Genomic DNA, 24,699 nt, shown 5'->3' with positions numbered 1-24,699 from the left:
GATACTGAAAGGCTTCAAATGTCAAACATTAGAATTTTTGTTTTATCCTAAAGGGTACCCATAGCTACCAAAGTTGATGTCATTTCATCGGGAGTGAGGGACTTGGTGAGACTTCCACTGTAGGAATATCAAATTGGCAAATGTGTGGAGAATAAATTGGAGAAATTAAAAGCAGACCTGACCTAGAGTGCCTGGTGGCTAGTTGAGTAGAAAAGAAGATTGATACAAGAAATGTTGCAGGAATAAAAAACAAAATTTGGCAACTGACTGAATGTAAGACGTGGCAAAGTGAAGATACTGTTGTTCTATATTACATAAATCTAGGAATCTGAATCTTATAGACCAGTGGAAGATTCCCAAATTAAAAATACCTGGAAGACCATTTATTATCAAGGATTCTTTAGATTTTAAGTTCAGGTTCAAAGTTGAAAAGAATTTAATTGATCCTCTTTGTGAAAAGTTGGGGACTTAACAAACCTTATAGAAAGTTACAAGGGCTGTGTTCTTGGACAACTAGGAAGAAGCAACTGCAGAAGACTGGGTATCTTATTTGAGATCTTAGCAAGCTCAAGCACTACTGTGGAGCTTTAGAATACAGATACTCCATGAGGACTTTTCCTCTAAAGCCAGTCTAGATTTCAGAGGTCCTCTAAGGATAAGAACTTGGTATTTATATATTACTTTAGGTTTGCAAAGTATTTTGCATTGTTCGCTCATTTGATACATTTCACTCTTTAAAAGATCAGTAAGTCGTTTGAGGGATGGTGTCCCATACTTTGGATAGGGAGGATCAGATCAATGAACTAGCCTGGAAATAGAGAACTGTTACAATCAAATTCTGAGGTTTTGGGGTAATTGTCAACAATCCACTTTATAAGGGGAATAAAAGGGGACTTTATTTTTTGCCCTCTGTGAATGAGTAGCAATAAATACCATTTTTTCCCCTCTCTTAAGTCCTTTCAGATAATCCTGAAAATAATCTGTTTGTGGGGGAATGGAGTAGAAGGAGGAAATTCAGATGGAAACAAATAGCTGAACATGGACTGCATAGCAAAGGTCTGAAGAAGGTTACACCAAGTCAGTGTTTCCCAAAATACACCTGTTACACTGCTCCTGATGTAGTGATGAAAACTTTTCCCCAGCCACCATGCCATTAAGAATGCAGATACAAATGGAAGTCAGTTCTAGAGAATTTGAAAAAACAGAACTCTTTCTCATGAAAACTAATTAATATGATTCCCTGCACTACTGGACTACCAAGTTTAAGAAACATGTTTCGTTTTTGAAGAGGTATATGAAGATGAATTTAAATATTTCTCAGTTTTACAAAGGAAAGAAGTCAACACGACACTTCATATTGAAAAAGTAATTATTTATTATGACAAAAATAAACCATTGACTGAAAACACATGAATAGTACACAATATTGCACTGTGATTGCAAAGAAGCTAAAACCTGTTTGAAAAAAAGATGGGACATTCCAAAGCAAACAGCATCCCTTTAGTTGGGTAAGTAGTCATGCAAACAATCCACTAAAATACAACAGCAGAAAGGAAAACCATTCTCTTTCATCAGACAGAACCCTGCCATGCCTCCCCAACCTAAGCTTCTCCCATAAGGGAATACAGTTGTTGAATTTTTCATTGACATTTTGCTATCTTATAAATATGCTCCTTAAACCAGAAAATGCTTTAAATTAGTTATTCCACTAGTGGCGACAGGTTTGCATTGAATCATTCACATATTCTTAATTCCTATTATGAGAAATGGCACATAGCTATCAGTCAGCTGGTTGGGGTTAAGGGCAGAGTCTGTTGCTGTGGAACATTTTTTTTTTTTTTTTGTGCAAAATTAAGTGGCCCACAGAGGGATCCAAACCTTGACTTTGGCCTCATTAGCACCATTTTCTAACCAAGTGAGCTGATCAGAAGAAACATTATAGTTTTTAGAGAAATGTGATGCTTGGTGGATGACAACTGTTCACTTTTAAATCTTAAGAAATGTACACAAATATAAAACATAAATATTTGAAATGGTTTTACATTCTAAGGCAAATAGCAAGCTGATACACAGAGCCTGCTGCTTTCACTTTTAACTCTAAAAGCACCCATTTATGTCAAGATGGCAATGTGCAAATATAACCATTACATTAAACCTGATTGGAATAAATGTTGGGGCTAGGCTATCTTTGCTTTATGGATAGTTCTGAAAAAAAAAAATGCTCCATGAAATGGTTGCAAATAGAAAATTCTATCTTAGCTACTACAGAAGCTTAAAAAAATCATAAGCATAACTGTTTATCCTTTGAATGAAATAGCAGCAGTTAAATATTTTTATCAATTAAAAAACTCAGTTACTACACCTGAACTGAGCAGTTTACTCCAAGAGAACATATCAGGGCGATTCATATTTCCTGCATTTAAGAGTAGCTATAGATAAATTAATTTTTTTTAAAGAACTCAAACAATGGGAATGGAGATAAACTGATGACACTCACTTGACACCTCCTCACAAACATGGGGGAAATACATTATAATATGAAACGAATTAACCTTTAGAATTCGTGCTATCCTTGAAATTTGTTCATTCAGTTCACTAAATATCATTGAGCACTTCCTGTCTTAATTTATCTAAAACTGACCTATATATGTAAACTCTGCTATTTGCACACACAATTTTTTAAAAAATGATACGCTCTCCTTTAATTTAAAAGTTGTACTTTCAAATAGTTTTAAAAACAAATATCACAAAATTCACATCATGATATGCCACAACTTGATCAAAGCACCACTTGGTGATTAATGAGGTAAATTTACTATTCAAAATCTTACAAGATCATACATTAAAAATTTTTGCAACTTTCATTTGCCCCCCGAACACATTTTCTATTTCACGAGACAAGCAGAAAACACTGTTTCAGTCTACTTTTACTAGACAAGCATGTGGTTTTCTGACACAAAGGCACAGGATGCCCCTTGGTGTGACTATGCTGCTAAATTCTTAAACACTGTCTTTTTACTATCATCTGATGATGCAGAGATGTGCAGAAAGAGACATTTTATTTAGGGTTACTTTGTCCTGACTAAGAGATTGTGCTTCTCAGTAATTTTAAGTGCCTCAAAAGGGAGGAATTCGTTACTTCCAAGAACAAAATTTTCTGACACACCCTTTGACCCTTCCATGAAAGCATCCACTTTACCTCTGAATTGCTTAAAAGTACCCTCATTAACATTTTAATCTGAGCTTCCAGAAACTTTAAATCTTCAAATACCTACTCAGCATTTTACACCTTGCCATATGCTTAGACAGCTGCTTCTATTTCTACTCTGAATACTTCAACAGTTTTTATTAAGCTCTTCAGTCTGGCCCTGTGTAAGTAATTCATGGTCCTGAATGCTCTAAGAGAACACTACATTTGGAAACATTAAAACTAGCATGCAAGCATAATATGGGGCAAGTCTTCATAACAATAAGTGGATGAAGACAAGAGGGACGTCATTAGGAAAACTTCTACATATGAAATACCATCAGTGTAAGAATCACAATCTCAAATTTAAAATACTGGTTGTACACCCATGCTGAAGTTCTTACAAGCTGGAAAAGTCAAACAGAATGGCATTTAGGGCTAGCACCCATACTCTTCAAAGCCCATTTATACCACTTGCATTCCAACAAGGAAACACTCAAGAAAAGTTAAATTTCTGCATAGTACTTGCAAACAACATGGCTGCTTTACAAACAGTTTTAAAATCTTTGAAATATTTTTGAACAATATTTTGTTCAGCTGAGATGAAAATCACACATATGTACATCTCACAGTGGATATCAACTGATTATTTCATATTTGCTTCATCTACTACAGGCAAATCCCAGATGAGATAAAGCGCAAGGGGCTTTGAATAAATCAGCAGAGAAGCGGTTGCATTTCATGTAACATTTCCCCCCCACTATATCAGTATCTGGTCTTAAAAAACATCTGCATCTTAAAGTAAACTTGTAAATATTCTTGTATCTGAGAACATTTTGAAGGGCACTTTAAAAGTGGATAAAAATTAAGGCTAAAATTTGAACATTTCTAGATGTACTGTGCAACTCAGCCTCTTGTAGTCACACTTTGCAAGATAAATGCCAATGAATGTAACTACTCACAGGCATGAGCTCAGTTTTTCCTACTACACACACACTTCACATACAGTCAAGAGTTAGACGACATGATAAATGTACTTCTAAAAACATTCAAAAACTGCCTAGAAATTGCCATTAGTGACTTTTGTGTACTTGTCATTAGTGTCCTCATTTCAAAAGAACAGAACTCACTATAATTTCTGTGTATGATCCAAAAGGGTTTTATTGTTCTCACCAGTAGTCTAACAGCCTAAAGCTACTTCACTGAAGGCTCTGTTTCCACAGGAAACAAACCAATTTCTCTTTTGCATTACAGATTCAAAAACAGGTATTATGTTCAACCAAAGAGGCTATGAGCCAAGGTCACTGTTTTCAAGATACTTTCAGTAATGTATCGAATCACAGAGGACCAGAAGATTTTGATTCTCACAAGAACATTCAATGCATAGGAAGATCATTCTCACTAATCTTACCTTCCCACAAATGAACATAAAAAAAAAAAAAATATTACTACGTTAGTCACAATCAATTCAAGAGGCCAAAATTATAATGTAGATATTATTAAAGAGTACTTTAATTTTGGATATAAAAGGAGTTGTTACATTTTGGAATGTAAACTATGCCCTATGACTACAAAGGTATCAAATATACTTTTCCACCAGTCAGAAAAGTAGTTAATTGCTAAAAGACTCCTCTTATGACCTTCCTTTGTTAGGAATTATGGATTTTAGGCTAGAAAATATGACTTACAAAAAAAAAAATCCCTACGCAGTCTTCAAACGTACAAGAAAGGCAGTTTAATTATCATTTATAACAGCATATATGAACCTGTGGTCAAGTTTTATTTCTTTATCCTCTACTTGAAAACAAAACATAAATAAACTAAATACGCTGATTTTATGAGTCTCAATTTCCTTTTCCACTGCTTGTAAGAAGTGTCATTAGAGCAATACAGGAAGAGAACTAAAGGGATGTAAAAATCAAATAAATTCATTTATTAGATAAGCTAATTTTTTTCTCTATACAATCTCTAAAAAGCATAATGTTGATTATCCATCTTTAAATTTGTTTTTCTTTGAAAATATAATTTCACTAAAATATGAGCCAAGGCACTAAGCAATTATGAAGACACATCTTTCTTATTATACTGGTTTAAAATAAAATGCTAAATACTAATGATGAATTACAATGAATGGTATGCTTACTATACTTTTGTGCCAAAACATTCTCTTGGAGTAAAGGATAACTAATTTTATATTACTGTGAAATAAAAATATCTAATTTAAATTCTGAAATACTTTGTAAAGTTTTGAATGAATTTCACAGTTGAACTTTTGCCAAAAGCTGACACAAAATCTTAACAGAACTGTCATTTTCAATACCCTATCAACATGAAACAATTCTTAGTTGCAAACATGACATTTTAGAATAGAATCTAGAAAATAAAAGCCATATTGTATTTTTAAAGAAATTATAACTTTGTATGGGCAGATGTTCATCAAAATAAATAACTTTAAACATTTTAATGTAATGTTGATAAATTTTTAAAACCTTACAGTTTGACAGAAAATTAAGCCAGCCAATCATCTCTTAGGCAACAAGTATACCAACTTTTCATTTAAGAATAGAAAGAGGTGTACTGAATATGCTGTAAAGTTTTTTTTAAAAAAAACTTTTTTTCTCCCACTGTTTACTTAAAGATAAATAGTGTAACCAAAGTAGAAAATAACCGCAAGCATGGTGTGCTTGTGCTTAAATGGTATTTACAATTTTACCCTATTAACATGCATATCAATTTGTTTGCTTTTCCTTCCCTCTTATGGTTTTGATTATGCTAAAAATCATTTTTCCCCACTACTAAGCATAAAACTCTAAGAAAAAGGTTCAAAACACACAAATTAGTAAACTAGATATCAGATGAAAATAAAAATTGATTCCTAAAAGGTGAAAACCTTCACAATGAACATTTTCAGTTCTGGTGTATGCTGTCACCAAATGGAAATCAATAAAGCATTACTAAATACAGCTTAACTAAGTACAAGAAAAGTCATGACAACTAAAAACAATAATAAAGAATAATTGGTTTACACATGTTCTAATGAGGATTTTAAATTTAAGAGATCAGTTCTGAATATCCATTCTAATATTCTTACGAATACTGAATTTTTTACCCAAATAAATTAAATACTGATGAATTAAAGTGGTGGTGTTTAAGAATAAAAGTATGTATTTTGGCCTTTTCAGCTGAGCAAAAATAACGTGAAAAAAGTAACATAGAAATTCTATATTTCTCCTCATCAACTTAGTGTTTGGTGTCATTTTCAAAATAGCTACCTACTTCTTGAAAACTTTTCCTTTTGATCATTCTTTAATAAAGCAGACAACTGACAGGGTGTTACCTTTAAAGCATTACATGATTAATATATGTTATCATATTAACTGTGAATCTAAAAGCAATCCGATGAACATTTGCATTTATTTCAGCAGCTGCCTGGAATTTCAATAGTAGAAAGTAAGGCTTGAGTATGAATATGAAGGCCAACTACCTACATGGCAATTGTTTCAAACCTATTTTAATAAAAACCTCAAAACAGGTTTTTTAAAAGCCACATACTTTCCATGTAATGTACTGCTGGTGGTAGACATATTATAGACATACATACTTTATATATGATCAATTATGAAATGGCCTATTTATTCACTTAGGCTTTAATATTGCCCAGATTATACAACTTAGAGCTGTGTTGTTGTTCTTTACACAATGAACATTTGAAAATGTTGCTGTTTATATGGCTGTCTCTGACAGTAAAAGATGTTTTAAGTGATCTGTTTTAATTTAGTGCTGGTATGATTTCAAGACTTCCTCTATAAATGTGTACTAATTAATGTGGCATTTATACATAAAATGTCAGAAAGAGCTGCCAAACTTTATATCAAACCTTCACTCTCAATTAACCTTTCATCCTGATTCGATTTTTGGCCAACTTTAAGATCAGATATATACCCTTTCCCCAAGTCATACAGATAGAAAATTAATCATAATTCTATAGGCCAAGAACAAGGAACATGAACCCTTAAAAAGCCATACTAAGAATTTAACAAATTCTTCTATGACATGCATTGTGAAGTGAGGACCTTTACCCACTGGTGGGTAAAACTGTCATAACTCTTAGGATTCCAGATATCACTCATACATATTTTTCATTGGGTTAAAATTCTGTGCACAAAGGATGGATAATATAGAAAAGGAGATAACCTTTAGACCTCCCCCTCCAAATCTGCAAACACTAGTCTGTGATTTCTAGTGCTCTTCCAGATCAACATTTGCCTAAAAATTAATAAATGAAAAGAACTGGGCATGTTAGGTTCAGATAAATAGTATGTTTTCAATATTACAGAAAGTATAAAACATTATGACAAATGTTTCTGGCAAGGCCATCCTTTGAATGCATTAGGATAAGTAGTCAGGAGAACTTTGTTGCTGAAACACAGACACGTTACGTTCATCCAACTGAGGATTAGTGCATTTTTAAAATGTTAAGAAAAATTTTATGTTCCAGTTCGGCTGCACTTGATTCAAGTGTTGCTCATAGAGGTTTGTGTTGTTATAAATTAAACATGCCGCTGCCTAAGCAGCCAAAAGTACCAGGAAATATGTCCACGTCCACAGAATAAATAGAAGCAGTCCTTCTTGAACAAAAAGTTAGCTCACACCAATTCGGGAAGTCATCCACTCTAGACCTTGGCATAACCTGAAAACAACCAGAAATAATAATGCAACTACTTTGGAAAACAAAGCTTTATGCTTAAAAATTGAGCTCTGATTTTTCTTACAGTTTTTATCCAACACTGACAGTACAGCCATATTAGAACATTTTGACATTCATATATAAGAAACGTTAGAAAAAAATATCAAAGCGAAAGATTCATTTCAACAAAATCATGAGATTTTATTAGTTCAACTTGGTGAGAAATTTCCTTCAGTTTCATCTTCAAAAACAGAAGATAAAAACAGCCTACTGAATAGTTTTCTCAACAAGTTCAAACCTATTAGTTATAGCATACAGGAAAGTATGCAGTGCTAGCTTTGAGACTGGTTTAATACTTAGCTGTTCAGTCACAGGCAAATCACTTAACTTCTGAATCTCATTTTAAACTACCAATATTATTATTGTCTTGTTATCTACAGTAATGACAATAGCAATAGCTAGCATTTATGTAGTACTTAAGGTCTGTAAAGAACTTTACACCTTATTTCATTTGATCCTCAACAACTCTGTGAGACAGGCACTATTATTACACTCATTTTACAAATGAGAAAACTGAGGCTAGGGGAGATTTAAGTAGTATGTCCAGAGTCAGACAGCTATTATCTGATGTAATGTTTGAACTTAGGTCCCCTGGACTCCATGTCTAGTGCTTTTTACCCACAATGACGACAGCAGCCTTTAATATTTAGGATAACATGAGGGACTTGGGCAACTCTGAAACTATAATATGAAGAGCTGGTATAGAGGTGGAATAAATCGGGGGCCCCACTGCACCAAAAAAAGAAAGATGTTTAAATTTAGTAATGATTATGGCATAATCCAAAAGATATAGTTTTAGCTAAGCTCAGAAGGGTCTCAGTTCATTACTAATTAGTTTGGAAGAAATAAAGTTACTCTGTGGGACTGGCATCTGGGTTGGAAAGGACTTGAAACTGACTGCTCTATACCATACCAGTACTATCAGACCGCCTCAGGACAACCTTTAGTTTATCAAGAACAGGCCCCTATGGAAGGAGGATAAACAGTCTTCTAATACTATCAAGTATTTTGTCAGTTAATAATATAGTTACTAATGTAATTATGAAGTCTGCTAATTTCATTACTATTATTTCTCTATTCCAAAGTCAGTTGTAATGATGATCATAAGCCAGAGGATTTTAGAATTAAAAGGGACTTTAGAGACCACCTAATTCAATCCTTTCGTACTGCTGATGAGGAAATAAAAAGCCAGAGAGGTACCAGGTTATACTGACGGCAACAGAACCACAGCTGGGAGCTAGGTTTGTCTCCTCTCCTCCTTCTACAGCATTCTTTTCACAACACCAGGCTGCCTCTATGAAAAGTTCATCCCAAATAAACAGAGCCACACTATAATTCATATTGCCCCTCCTACCTAAGGAACTAATTTAAGAGTACAGTACAAAGTAGATCTAAAAGAATGATAAGGAATGCTCAATCTTAGGCTACATCTCACCTGAAGAACCCAGGGGAAACCACATTTATATGACGCTCTCTCCGTCATTTTCCTCCAGAATAAAACTGACACAAATTCAATAACAGAAGCAAAAACTAATACATAACTTACATGTTGAGAGGTTACCGAGTCAGGTAACCTTTCTAAGCCCTGGCTTCTTGACGTGCAAAATGGGATTAACAACACTTATGACATCTATTTCATAGAGTACCTAGGATGCTCAAATGGAATAATCTATATAGCATTCTTTGTAAACTTTAAAGATATATACACACACACACACACACACACACACACACACACACACACACATATGCATATATGTATGCATGTGTCAATTACGAATAAAATATTGTCCTAGCATGGTATTATTACTATTATTAATTTGAGAATGATTTGGACAGCAGATAAGGCTTTATAAAATCAAGTGTCAACTACACAGATGACAACTATTTCAAACCTGCTTCACTGATAAACCTAAAACAAGTTTTTTTTTTTTAAAGATGGGAACATTTATGGCAAGAGCTTCAAAAAACCACTGTCATTAAATTGTGTAATAACAATATTCATGAGAATATAAAAATAATCTGTACACAAAGAGAAATAAAAGGAAAAAGACCAACAGAGAAAAGAATGATGTGAAAATTTAAGGAGAAATGAGAAACTAAAATAGTATTATCATTTAATCAGGTCTCTCTACAAGGCAGTAATGCTTACCCTTCTCCTGTTAAAGCACAGCAAGACTGAATATGCCACGGATGATCCTTAATAGAACTAAGGGTGAGGTATTTAGAGATTTCAGCTGCAGTCATACACCCCTTCATATCTTGCTTATTTGCAAAGATGAGAACAGCAGCCTTCCGTAAATCCTATAATAAAAATATTTCTGACATTTGAAATGTAACAATTAAAAAAATCTAAGAACTGAAATGGGATATGGTAAACATTTATAAATAAGCCCCTATGCGTGCAGAGTACTATGCAAGGATTTGGAAGAAAGACAAAGTAATACAGAATATCTTTTCAGCTATAAAAAATTCATTCTATTTTAAAATTGTCAGGTAGTAACATTTAATTTTTTAAAACTTCTTATAGCCAAAATAAGTTTTACCAAATAGCCAACCTTCATTTTAAAGATGTTCTAAGTTGCTGATGGGTAGAAAATACATTAAATTCATTTTGCATAAGTGGAATCTTTCAATGAGTCAAAGTTAAATGACAACACTAAAACATAAGAGTAATTACTTAAACTAGAATTAATATTCTAATCTTAATGTATGGTCACATATTTGGCCAATTTTTTTGAAGTTTAAAAATATCAGTTCAAAAGATAGTTCTTTCAAAATACCATGCATTTCTGGTTTTAATCATTTATCTTAGAATACTGCCTTACTTAGGAAGAAATACATAATCTAATTCACTGTGTGCAAATACTGATAAGGAAGAAAAACTAACTTGTAGAGACACAATAAAAATCTCAACTGTAAAAGTAGCAGACCATTTGAGGGCATTTAATATGTTTGTAACATTGTTCCTAACAAAAGCAAACTTTTAAGATGTATCAGCTTCATCAGAGGGAGTAACTACTCTCACCAAAGCAGATTACAACTCCTCTATTACCTTAGGCAGACTGTATTGACATGGCCAAAAACATTCATTATCCAGTGGTTAACCTCCTGGAATGAGACTCTTCAAACTTAGCCTAGTTTGGTCCTCACACAAAAACACAAGAGTCCGCTACTGGGTCCTTACTTGAAGTAGGACCTGTTGGTACTTTCAATAGAATAGTATTATTAATAGCTTTTGAGAACTCAGGATGCTATCCAGGCCAGCATGTAGCATGAGAGAAGGACATTAAAAGAGGAGAATAAGAAAAGTCATTTAAAATAATAAAAATCAAATTTACTGGACATCTATAAACTAAACTATTTTTATATCTTTTAACCAATTATTTATGTTTCTCTAACTAATCATACTGATTAATCTGTTACTTTTAAGGGCACAATTACCAAGCAATATCATATTATGCTAACCATAAAATAATTATCAAGCAAAATCAATTTAAAAAGACAACGCACTAGTAACTGAGATCATTTAAAAACAAGCAAAAAATGTAACTATTTACCTCATGAGCCAGCATTCTATACAGCTCTTCTCTAGTAATAGCCAGTCGTTCTCTGTCAATGCTATCAACGACTAGAATGATGAACTAGAAAGAAATTATAAGTTTATCACTTACATAACACATGAAAAATGTTTGAAAATAACACAGACACACACACGCATCCCACCACTAGCATTTTCCCTTGTATTTAAATAAAATGTTGGCAAGATCTACCATTGGTTTAACACAGTAAATGAGAGTTTTAATCCACTTTAAAAAATTACACTATGACTTCAGGAACTTCTTGTTAGTGAACTTATGCATTCATAGACAAATACATCTGATACCTACAGTATTATTTATAAAACTCAAGGTTAGAACTGGACACACAAAAAATTTCTCCAAATCCATTATCAAGCAACAGAAACATTATTTTCATATAGTATAACAACATTATTACTACAAAAGATTACTTAAAATTTATAAAATATATTTAAATATTTAGATCTTTTTTTAATGATGAGAAAACTTCTTTGTATGACTTTCATTCAGATTCCTCAATTCCATAAATACTGAACTTTATTGTTGGATCCTAGGTCACAACACCTTTCTATGAGATGATGACAACAGGCAAATCTTAACAATCTTCTTCTTTCTAAAACTAACAGATATAAGACAGTACATTATCACTAGATTTCGATTTTGAGATAAAGATAATACCATTTCTAAGTGAGCCAGAGTAGGCAATGAAGGTTTAAAGGCAAGGTAGGTCTTGAATTAGGATAAAAGAATAGGAAGTTTCAGAAAAAGAGGAATAAATACCACTCTTTGAATCTGGAGGCATATGATGAAAAATTTGGTTAGATAACTTAACCCTGAAAGTGAGGCAAAGGAATTTAAATCTAATTTAAAGAGAACCACTACAGGTTCTTTAAAAACAGGGGTAATGAGGAAAATGATGCTGTAGAAAGATGACAATTACATCCAGAATGGTCTCAAGTAAGATAGAAAACAGGAAAGAGAATAGTATGACAGCGGGAAAAGAAAAGTCAAGAAACCTTGACTTCCAGTTTTGCCACTAGAAAATTTTGTGAATTCAGGCAAGTCAACTACCCTTCTCTCAGCCTCACTTTCCTCATTTATGAAATGAGGGAGCTAGAATAATTGATATCTAAGGTACTTCCAATTCTAACATTTCATGGGTCTATGAGCTAGAACAACTATAGTGTGATGTGATCAAAGACTGGAATAAGGTGTTAAGAATGAGAAAAATGAGATCTGAATCTGAGAAGGAAAGGAAAAATGATAGCATCTGAATGGATATGAGACAAAGCAGAAGACAGATAACTCATTGTCATACAAAAAAATCTCTCCAAAAATAATAAAATTAGAGGTTGTTATTGTTACTATTCAAGATAAATATTGTTATTGTAACAACAGACAAAGCAAGGCACTTTTACATGTTAATGTGAAAGGAAGGACGGCAGACATACAAGTCTGGAGAAAGCATTTGGTGACTACCAAGTCAAACTCTGGGTCTTAAGGTCAAGATATTGTGCTGGAGTGAATTAACTTTAATATTCTTGACATCTGTGGATACACATTACCCACTTAAAAAGCCCTCTGTGACAGGAGGTGACAGTAACAAACAATCTCTATGTCTGAGAGCTGAATACACACTATATTCAAAAATCTTCCAAGGCTTCAGCAATTTCAAAAATTACCCTCTCAAATGCTTTGTTTGCTTTCTTAACACAACACGGATCAGCTGTAGTCAACTCTGACCTAGTCATCAAAGGCACCTTTATTGCTACACTGTGTTCTCTTCCCAGCTGGAGATACTTTTGTGCTCTGGATAAAAGCACCAGCTGCTGTGCTTTTTAAACAGCGTTCTATTCCAAAAACTTCTGCTCTTCTCCTACTCCCTTCCCAACAACTGCCAGTGTCAGAATTTCACTTGACAGAAGAAATAGAAATTAAGTCACCCTGTGGTTAAGGCTTTTGCTTAGTTTCCTCTCAGTCTGAATATACATACATTTTGTAGTAAATACATATATTGTTAGGAAAAAGTCTTGACATAAAAAAGGAACTTTAATATAAATACTCATGACTTCACTTTGAAAGAAGATCTCTAGTTACTCTGGGTGACAATGGTGTACTTAAGTCTTAAAGAGCTAACCTACTACCTCACCTAATAAAATTCTAAGCCCAATTAAAAATGAATAGCCTGAAAATGAAAATATTTATTTCCTGCACTACAATGAGGCACTGAAACAGACTTTCAGTATTATTTTGTTTTTATTAATAATGTCCTCTCTGTCTCTAAGTCTTAGAGCTGATCTCAAATGTATTTATTTAAAAGGGCCTTAAACATTAGATAACTTCCAATCCTAACATTCTGTGAGTCTATGGGCTAGAAGGCAACAGCAGTAAGTAAACTGTGATGTGAAGAAAGCTTGGTAAGGTGTCAACAATGAGAATGGAAAGAAAGGCTTGAATATGAGACGCAATGAAAAAGAAAAATAATATTTGGTGCCTGCTTGGATATGAGGATCCTCTGAACCTACATCAATGTCTAGCCTGTCTGGTATTTGGGTTTGCTATCTGTATGCATATTTATTTTCCAATGACTTTTTAATATACCTCAGTGTTAGAGTAGTAAGTATTCCATGATGACCGCAGTGACTCCTGACCACCAATATCCCACATAAGAAAATGAGTGTTCTTCACAACTATTTCTTCAACATTGCTTCCTATGGTTGGAGAGGTATGGACCACTTCATTCATTAAGCTGTGAGAAGAGAGAGATCATACAAGCTATTCAGTAAACCTTTTTGGTAAGAGGCTTACAAGAGGTTTGCTATTTGGAAAATTAATTTGGATCAAAGTCACTCCTCAAGAGTTAGGGTACAGTCCTTGATCAATCTTTTAAAATATTAATTATAATTAATTACAATGTTACATTCCTTTCAGGTTACTATGTCACAAACTACATGATCATTGAAAAGTAAGCATTAGATAGGGCAAGCAGAACTCCTGAATTTTCTACATTTCTTCAAACATTTTAAAGTTTTAACAATAGACTTTCGAAAAGTTCAGATTATTACATTAAAATACCTGAAGACTAAGAAATCATTTACTTTATTACTATTCCCTATTAAGTGCTACTCATAAGTTACTTTCAGCAAAAATGTAGCACAAGAAGCATGTTACAAGAAGGGGGCAGTCAGATGCAGGTCCTGACATAAAGGCAGGCAATTTAGACTTTAGCTCTTGTCTTGCTACTATTAACTGTATCCTCTTGGGAAAATCACTTCAAAATGCTGGGCTAGTGGACCATTATAAATGAGGAGGCTGGATCAGATGATCCCTAAAGTTCCTTGTAGCACTGACATTCTGGGACTCTAAAAACTGTTTCAATAGACAAATGAAGGGAGATTTAAATGGTCAGGCTGACAGTGAACTGATGATGATGGAGGAGCTAAAAAGGCAAAGTTGGCAGATTCACACTAATACATGACATCTATTTGGTAAATGCCTACAACACAAAATACCATACTTAATTTCACAAGGATTACCATTTCATTGACAGTGAAAGGAAAATGGAGGTGATTCTGAGAAATGGATTTGATGGAAATCAAATTTTGAAATCCTTCAAGATTAAGTATAACTATTCATCTACTGAAACATTTTCAACCTCTATAAGCAAGAATGATCTGGATCTTATACTCTCTTCAGGAAATATTCCTATAATCAGAAGGGCCATAATTAGTTAGAAAGCTTTTAATACTTTCTTCAGAGATAATGCTTTCCATGGGGGGAGCTGGGGTGAGGGGGTGTTAGCTAGGCACCTATGAACCTCAAGACTGCTAGGAGGATCACAAAACACTCTAGAAATGTGAGTTATTATCTACTTTTTACTTTCAGCCATTACTTTTGTGCTGGGCATTCCCTGAGATACACAGATATATGCTTCAGTTTTACACTATTTTCACAAATCCCAAAAAGGAACAAGGATCCTCAAGGGCAAAAAGGCTTTGAGTTATTTTAAGCTTTTTGAGATATTTTAGATCTGACAAAATAAAGTCTATATGCAATGACATCTTTTCAAATATTTTAGATCATTAGTGTCAAAATCAAATAGAAATACAGAGATGCATACTGACTTAGATGAGTACAAATTAATTTTATCTATTTGTATTATTTTTACTTATTGTTAAACATGTCCCAATTACATTTTAATCTAGTTTGATATTTGATTTCGATTGTATAATAGATACCTCACTTTTTATTGTTTATACAAAAAATACAATTAAAACAACTTGAATAGTCATACTTACAATTGATAGAGAATGGTGGTTTTCCCTGCATTATCCAATCCCACTATTATTACTTTGTGTTCTAAAATTTAAAAAAAGCAAACCACAAGTATTAAAACTTCTGCAGTTTACAATCACAATCATCATCAAAAATTATTATTTTAATTAGCTAATAGGAATTAACCACTGGTGATTTATTTTTATAAAATTAAAAGAGATGAAAAAGGAAGGAAAGGAGGATCTTAATCTACTATGCTCTTTTTTGAGGTACTCTAAAACTCAAGGTAAGAGTCTACTCTTGGAGTTGTTCTTACAAAAGCACCTGGAGAATAAGGAAAAGGGAAGCATAGAATTTTTATCCTTGATTTGAATTCTGAAAAAACAAAGACTAAAGCCCTAAAAAATGATAAAAATTACACAGCAGTAAATGATTATAGTAACCTTGTGTTTGACAAATGTAAAGATTTAAGCTTCTGGGATAAAAATACACTATTTGGTAAAAATTGTTGAGGAGACCGGAAAGCAGTCTGGCAGAAATTAGGTGTTATATCCATATCTTACTCCATTTACCAAGTTAAGGTCAAAATGGATACATGACCTTGATATAAAGGAAGACATCATAAGAAAATAAGAACGAAGAACCCTTTATCTATCAGACTTATGGATAAGAAAAGGATTTATGAATAAACAAGAGGTAGAGAGCATTGTGAGATGTAACACAGATAATTCTGATTACATTAAAATAAAAAGGTTTTGTATGAATAAAACCAATGTAGCCAAGATTAGAAGGAAAACAGAACTGGGGGAAAATTTTTCACAGAGTTTCTTGGATAAAAGTCTCATATCTCAAATATATAGAGAACTCTGTCAACTTGAAAAGAATAATTCCCCAATTGATAAATGGTCAAAAGATATGAAGAGTAAGTTATGTGATGAAAAAAATCAAAACTACATATAGTCATGAAAATCATTACAGATAATAAAAATACAAACTACAACAATTTTAAGGTACTCTCTCACAAGCATCGGAATGGCTAAAATGATAGGAGAAAATTATAAATATTGGAGGGGATGCGGAAAATTGGATATATGAATACATTGTTGGTAGAACTGTGAACTGATCTAATCATTTTGGAGAGCAATCTGGAATTAGGTCCAAAGAGTTATAAAACTGAGTATACCCTTTGACCCAGGAATATCACTATTATGTCTGTTTCCAAGATCAAGGAAAAACAAAAAAGAACCTGTATGTTCTAAAATATGTACAGCAGCTCTGTGGTGGCAAAGAACTGGACTTTGAAGGGATGCCCATCAGTTGGGAAATGGGCAAACAAGTTATGGCATATGGTTGCAATGGAATACTACTACTGTGCAATAAGAAATGATGACCTGGTTGATTTTAGAAAAACATGGAAAGATTTGCATGAATTAATGAAAAGTGGAGCAAACTCCAGTAAATGATGTATACAGTAACAGTAATATTCTTCAAAAAATAATTGTTAACCAAGTTATCCTAAGTACTATACATGATCAAATAAACTATAAAGGGAGAGGTTATAAACTTCCAGAGAAAGAAACGATCAACAGAAATATGCGTAGTATGGCTTTACATGCTGTATGTAAGGTGAATTTTGCTATTCTTTCTTAGAAGAATTTAATTTCCCAGGATCCATAGCCATAACAATCTCTATTTCCCAGACTCATGATTTGTAAACATCTCCCCAACTCTTGCACAATGTTATATAATGATACATAATATAAACATTTGTGCTTAAAATTGTAAATATCCACTTCAACGGCACAGTGAGACATAACGGTGAGATAATGTAAACTTGTGAAGCTATTGCTGGCAAAATGCCTTCTTTGTCTGCTGCCCTAAAAAAAGCAAGAGGGCACTGTCACTGAGGAAAGAACTCATATGGGATTTGGGTATTGTAAAACCTGCCATGATCAACCTCTATTTATCAAGGCTTGGGGGGAGTCTGTGTTTGCTTCAACCGGCCCCCCCTGAGGCTTGAGGGAATTTAGGGGAGGGCACAAGCTGGAATGCTGTACCTTCTCAACTGATCACATGGAAACACAGGGATAGTTGCCTCCCCTTCTTGTTGGCCCCTTACAAGAAGGATGATTAGGGAATGCTGTAGGAGCTGTTGCTCTCATTAACAGCAATCCCTTTGAGAAAACTAGATTAAAGTAAGATTATTAACCCCTCCAAAGTTGTCTTCCTGACCTTCCTGTCTGCCTAGATCAAGAGTGAACCTGTTAGAAGCTGGAGTCTAAGAACTCCAGTTTCTCCATGTGTTATTTGTGAAACATAGGTACTTACAAATCTGTATCAAGGGCAAGAGAGGGAGGAACAGAGGAAGAGACAGTTATGTAACCCCAATAAAAGGCGGAAATGACAAAAATAAACTATTTAAAATGCAAGTTGATGCCCCCACCCATATACCATGCCCTAATCAAGTTAACTTTCTATTAACTTGTCCTAGGCACCTTCAATTTTCTCACCATCTGTTAGGTTCTTCCTTTCTAACCTTCAGAATGCAATTTAAAACCAAGTTCCCAAAGGAAGCTTTTATTGAGTAGTAAGAAGAAACCCATCCCTAACCTCACGGTTGATGTTTGTGGTACAGCAGTGTATGGTTCGGTCATTTCAGTTGTGTTTGACTCTTCAGGAGGTTTTCTGTAAGGGGTTTTCTTGGTAAAGATACTGGAGTGATTTACCATTTACCATGTCTTTCTCCAGCTCATTTTATAGATGAGGAAGCTAAGGCAAACAGGGTTAAATATCTTGCCCGAGGTCACACAGATACATTTGAACTTGGAGATTAGCCTTCCAGGCCTGGCACTCAAATGCACCACCCTGCAGCCCCCAGCAGTATATAAACCTCCACATTTTTTTAACTTGATTATACGGCTTCATTTATGTTTATCCCTATTAATTTTTTTTAACTTCAATTCAATCCATTGTCCTAGCCTGTAAAATTTTTTTGAACCCTGATTCGGATAAGTATGCCCTCCCTTATTCAAATCAATGATAAACAAGACAAAAGATAGGCCAGATTAATGCAAACACTCTGCTAGGGACCTGACAGCATTCATTAATCATCACTCTTTGAGTTTGGTCACTCAACTAAATCTACTTAACAGTACCACAACACTAGCCCATATCTCTCCATTTCTGTGGACAAGGATATTGTGGAACTCTGTCAAATGACTTGTTGAAATGCTGATGCTATGTATCAATGACATCCCCCTAATCTACCAATTGAGTTATTCTGTCAAAAAAGGAAATGAGACTTAGATCTCGTATTTTCAATTGAAAGGTAATCTGGCATGGCAAACAGAGCTAGTCTCAAAACCAGGAAGACCTAGGGTTCAGTCTCCCACCTCTTCTCAGACCTATTGGCTATGTGAGCCTGGCAAGTTAGTTAACCTCTTAATGTTCTAGGCAACTCTCTAGAGCTGTAAGTTACAGAGAGACTGCTGACTTGCATTAATTGAGGGAGTTTCTATATCTGGGAGTTCACTAAACTAATGAAACCACTATTCCATTTCCTATCCCTAGATTTTTCCCCCCAATATAGATAGATTATAAAATAATTCCTCAAGAGCAGGTATCCAGTACCATTTCTTCTCTTTGAATTGCAAACTCCCCACTATATCTCATTTAATATTCTGCACTAAATGTTCATCAGTCAGTCATTCAACAAATATTTATCAAAGCTCACTTACATTGCTTATAAAGCTTATTTTAACTACAAATACCTGATCTTTTGAGCAAAGATTCCTTTTCTCCTTTCCTCTCTGAGATTTCCCCCTTATGCTATGGCAATGTTATTTTCAGGTCAGGTCCCGCCTCTTACCTAATACTTGCTATACTTACACAGCCATTAGCCAAAGCACTTTCTCCACTTCTATGTAAGTTAGGCTATTTTTTCTTTAAAAGGTATTTAAAACATCCTTGACTCTTAAGTGCTCCAGGGACTAAAAACTCAGGCTACTGACATTATTTCCAAGTCACTTATGTACAAAAAAGCAATGAGGATAAGTGCTCACTTATGCTTGGCTGGCAGACCACCAGGGAGAACTTAAGAGGCCAAGGGGCTTGTTTCACTCAGTTTAACCAACTTGAAATTAAAGGTAAGTCTCCTTTTGTTAAAGAACTAATCGGAGTGCCTCTGTGGCACTGAGAAACAGCCCAAGGAATATGTGCAATCAAAATTTGATGCTATCAATCATTATACATCTTTATTTTACAGATGAGAAAACTGAGGCAAAGAGGTTAAATGACACTGTCACAGTCACAGATCTAGAAAGTTTTTAAGGTGGGATGTGAACTGGCCTTTCTGATTGCTACTCCAGAACTCTATCCACTGCTCCTGGTGCTTCCTATACATTTGAGCAAGCTCTAGTGCCCCATCAATCAGCAGACACAAGTAACAGTGAGCATTTAGAGGAACAGACTATGTATCCTCCACTGAGTCCTAAATGTGTGTGTGTTTTAAATAGGATCTTAATCTTTGGTCTGAGAAGTATTTATACTCTGCCTAATGATCTAATTTACTAACTTTCAACTTTCTATGATCTCCCTTGTCTTACTGCATTTTCTCTGATTCACAATGAAGCCCGGCGCTGAAGTGCTCCCCAATTTTTCAGAGACTTAAGTTTCTTTCATCACTGCCCACTATCATAGTAATGAACATCAGGGATAATATATCATTTCATATACACTAAAGATATATAGATATATATATAGGCATATATAGTGTGTATATATAAATACAACAGGTATATACACAAATGTGTGTACATATATACGTATAGTGTATATGAATAAAATATTATTTGACTTTCATTACTATAATAATGGGATGTGGGGGAGGGGGCCCTTTAGGAGTAAAAAAAAACCTAGAGTATTGAGAAAGCATAACAAACATTTGCATACCACATAACACTAAACATGTCAATGGTTCTGCTAAAATCAAGGGTTCTTAAACTTCTGACTGATTGATTTTATGGTCTTCTCAATTAGCAAAAGTTCTGAAGGGAAGGAACAATGGTCACCAACTTCAGCTTTGTCAAAGTAGATTTTACCCAGGGAAGGGAGAAAAATCTTTAGATAAGTAAGATCCCATGGTACGTTTAAAAAATTATTTACCATTAACCTTATAAAAAAAAAAAAGACAACTGAATCCTCAAAATGTAATCAATGACAAACAAGAAAGCAATTTTCTCTAGAAATCAGTGAGACTATCTAAAGAGAACTAAGAGTAATTCCAAAGGTCATGTTCTTTTTCTTTACTAGCATTTAGACCAGGGAAAACAGATATAAAATCAAGCCATCTGTATTCTGATTCACACCTGGAACTTTTCTCACCCTCTACATCTGACTGCCTTCACACACATCTGTTAGGGCGGTTCTCAGCTAGTAGTGAAGTCCAGTCATTTGACACAGAAGTCAATAACCAAAGGTTTTTTGGAAGTAGTTCCAGGGAATACACAGGCCATCTATATTAATGTACCACTCAAAAATAAATCTCTCTTCCATCTTCTACACTTACCTATGTATCCTTTTCTCCCCTCCCTATTTCAGACTCACCACCATGCCACAAGTGCTTTCACTCTGGCAGTGCGCCCGTGGTCTGTTCTCATCTGTTCACTCAACTTCCTCCATCCCTGAAGCCCTCTTTTCCAACCGATGAATTTCTCTCAGAACCTCTTTTCAGAAGAAAGGCCTAGGCCTAAACCAGTCATCCTTCATTTCCTTTGCCAGCTCTACTTGTTACTCTCCAGACTGCACCACATTCCAATTTGGGTATCTAACATCTCTCACCCTCACCTCTTTTCAACTCCTTTTTGTATATGGTCCTTTCCCCTTAGAATGTAAGCCTTTTGAGGGCAGGGACTGTCATTTTGTTTGTATGTGCATCTCTAGCAATTACTAGGATGCCAGGTGTGTATGTATATGTATGTATGTATATACTAAGTACTTACTAAATGTTTGTTGACTTGTCAATGTTTAAGCTTTCCAAAAAACCTTTCATGAAAACAACCTTGTTAAGTAGGTATTGCATCATTGTTGCTGTTACTACCATTCTTATTTTATGAAGAAGATAACAGGTTCAAAGAGGTTAAGGCTCTGCCCAAGGTAAAATAGCAAAGAACAGAAACCAGTATTCAAATTCAGTTTTCTGCTAACACCAGTTTCAATGCTCTTCCAATGTTGACTTGTTAGGGTTTACAATAAAGTCACAGTTGAGTCACTTTACCAGCCCAGGTTGGCACAGGGGGAGATACAGTGTCTTTGGACACCAGGGGGCCAGCTGTGGGGAGGCAGGCAGCAGGAGTACTTGGTTGAACACTCCAAAGCAAAGAGAAGCTATGCACCAAACCAAGATGAAATCTCAGACTCCTAACAGTACAGACACATGTGCCAAATGGAAAACTTATTGTCTATTACCCAGTTCTGGGTCACAGATCCAAGATGGACTGAGGAAGGGACCTATGCCCAGGGGCTGGAGGGGAGAAAACAAGAAGGAAAAGACTGAAGTGCTAAATGAGATACTTATTTTTTAGACATGTTTTGCTTGACTATACATGTTTATAACAGGGATTTGTTTTTTATCTCATTCTCAGTCAAGTAGGGAAAGGAAAATAAGAGAAAGTAGATTTTCACATATTGAAAAAAAATGTTTTTTTTAAATATGCAATCCCGAGCCAAGAAATAAATATACAATGTGACTATAACAACGTAAATGGACAGGAAAATTATAAACCAAAAAATAAAAAAGTAAAAAAATTGTAAAGATCAAAAAGGACTTAAATGAAGAGATATGAGAAGACACCTTCAACCTACCCCTTCTTGGAGGAGGGAGGTCCACAGGTGTCATACATTACACATGTTTTCAGAAAGGGGGGAAGGAGGTTAATGTGGGATAACTACGGTAAGGCAAGAAACAGAAAATATCAATAAAAATTTGTTTTACAAACATGTATAGAAACTAGGTGGCGCACTTGACCTGGAGTCAACAAAATCCCACCTCAAACACTAGCTGTGTGACCCTGGGCAAGTCATTTAACCTGTTTCCTAACCTATAAAATGATAGCACCTACCTTCCAAGGTTGTTGTGAGGATCAAATGAAATAAAACTATGCACATTTTTTAAAAATTCTGAAAGACAAATTGTCAACTAGAAAAATTTATTCAAGTTGGAAAACTAAGTATTCAATAATATATACATATAGTAAAATAGTCAAATCTTTACTTGGGGCAGAGGGGAAATCAATGCATGAATAATTCAAAAGTCCTTTATTTTTGGAACAGGACTTTGGAAAATGCTATATGATTATATTTACAATAGATTCATGGCCTAGTCTTAAAACTAGTTTAAATAAACCATGGTGGGTAAAGACAGACCATAACCTACTCATATGCCAAGAGAGCTACATCTAAAGTACTACATTTTAAAATTACTTTCAATATAACTTTATACACTAGAAGCTTAGTTTCACATATGATCATCATTTTTTGTTCTTTGCATATTGAAATTTTCATGTTTGAAGTTTACAAAATTTATAGTAAAAAACCTTTTTTGTAAAGCTTTCAGTGTATACCCCATTATCTCTGGCCATTGACACATTATGAACAGTAACAAAGAATGAAACACATGTATTGATATTATAGTTTAAAAATCTGTTTGGCCCCAAACACAAAAATGATCTTTTGGTGACCTACCCCCGTACTGAACTCCTGGCTGGCACTGTACACTACGGCTTTTCTATAATGCTGGCATCTAAATGAGCAATGTGTGGTGTCAGCACTCTTACATAAGAGGTATTCATCAACTCAAGAATTGGCCTGACTTTTCCTGCCAACAGAGCATAGAAAGTGCTACTAGATAGGACAAAAAGTCAAACAAATAAACAAATTCTGAGACTACCAAAAGGAAAAGAAAGGAGGCAAAAAACCCCACAAAAAACAAAACCTGCGGAAGAGTAAAAAGATTTTTAAAAGAGAAAGATAAGGTCAGAGAGAATAACAGAAGTCCCAAAGACCTTTAAAGTCTTTAAATACACCTTTAAAAAAATTTCTGAGTTTTGATTATTTGTACTTGTTTGCTTTACTTTTATTATGTTACCTCAAAATAATGCAAAAGGACTAGAAGAGATATGTCTAGGTATCTGCACAGATCTATCTAGACTGAGATAAACTGTTAGATGGACAGCCCATAGAGTTGGTGTATCCAGACATAGATCTTGTATCATGTATGATTATAAATCTCCTTTATTTATCAGGAAGCTTTGCAGTGTTCTAAGACACCATGCAATCAACATACCATCATCTGCCAACAAGAGCATCTAGTGTCCCACAGAAAATCCTTTCCACACTGGACAGCCTTCATGACAAGTTGGTAAGTGAATCAATCAATCCACAAGGACACTTTGGGGCGCACTGTGCTAAGTGCTAGGGATACAAATACAATGAAAACAGTCCCTACTCTCAAGGAGCTTACCCCTTCTCTCAACAGAGGAGTATATTGCAGTATGTTCCAGTAATCTCTCCAAAATTAATAATTAATGGGCTTTGAACAAAGTTATGACTGTTGATAGCTTTTGGAAAGAATTTTGTATAATTTCAACATACAAATGCAAGATACTCTTGAAAAACCTTTAAGTGTCACATTTTGCTCTACAGAATCAAGTATCTTGATAGTGCCTAAACAATAAACACAACAGGATCTTAAATTCTTTCAATCTTTACAGTCATAAAATTGTCTAAAAGATGTGAACTACTCTAGAATAAAATTTGGGGTGTATTGGACTAAGAATCTGAAAAAAAATTGTTTCAAATTCTGCCTCATCCACTTACCAGCAGTTTGATCCTCAAGCAAGTAAATTTGCTAT

The 24,699-nt window shown here is 34.5% G+C and overlaps 1 protein-coding gene across 2 annotated transcripts in view; it reads right to left on the bottom strand.

The window, feature by feature from the left end:
• Positions 1-24,699, bottom strand: part of ARL5B (ARF like GTPase 5B) — an 87,138-nt gene that overhangs the window by 46,274 nt on the left and 16,165 nt on the right. Inside the window, exons 2-6 of one of the 2 annotated variants that reach the window (XM_072651662.1) lie at positions 15,814-15,874; positions 14,117-14,264; positions 11,495-11,578; positions 10,087-10,238; positions 1,352-7,877 (exon numbers count right to left, since the gene is read on the bottom strand). In XM_072651662.1, coding sequence (XP_072507763.1) covers positions 7,829-7,877; positions 10,087-10,238; positions 11,495-11,578; positions 14,117-14,264; positions 15,814-15,874 — 494 coding nt within the window. In that variant the 3' untranslated portion in view covers positions 1,352-7,828. Of the gene's footprint in view, positions 1-1,351; positions 7,878-10,086; positions 10,239-11,494; positions 11,579-14,116; positions 14,265-15,813; positions 15,875-24,699 lie in introns of those variants that run through there. The other variant, XM_072651661.1, reaches the window with a different exon arrangement.

Source organism: Notamacropus eugenii, chromosome 3, assembly GCF_028372415.1.
Source record: "Notamacropus eugenii isolate mMacEug1 chromosome 3, mMacEug1.pri_v2, whole genome shotgun sequence".
NCBI classification, from domain to species: domain Eukaryota; kingdom Metazoa; phylum Chordata; class Mammalia; order Diprotodontia; family Macropodidae; genus Notamacropus; species Notamacropus eugenii.
This window is presented reverse-complemented; position numbering and strand designations above follow the sequence as displayed.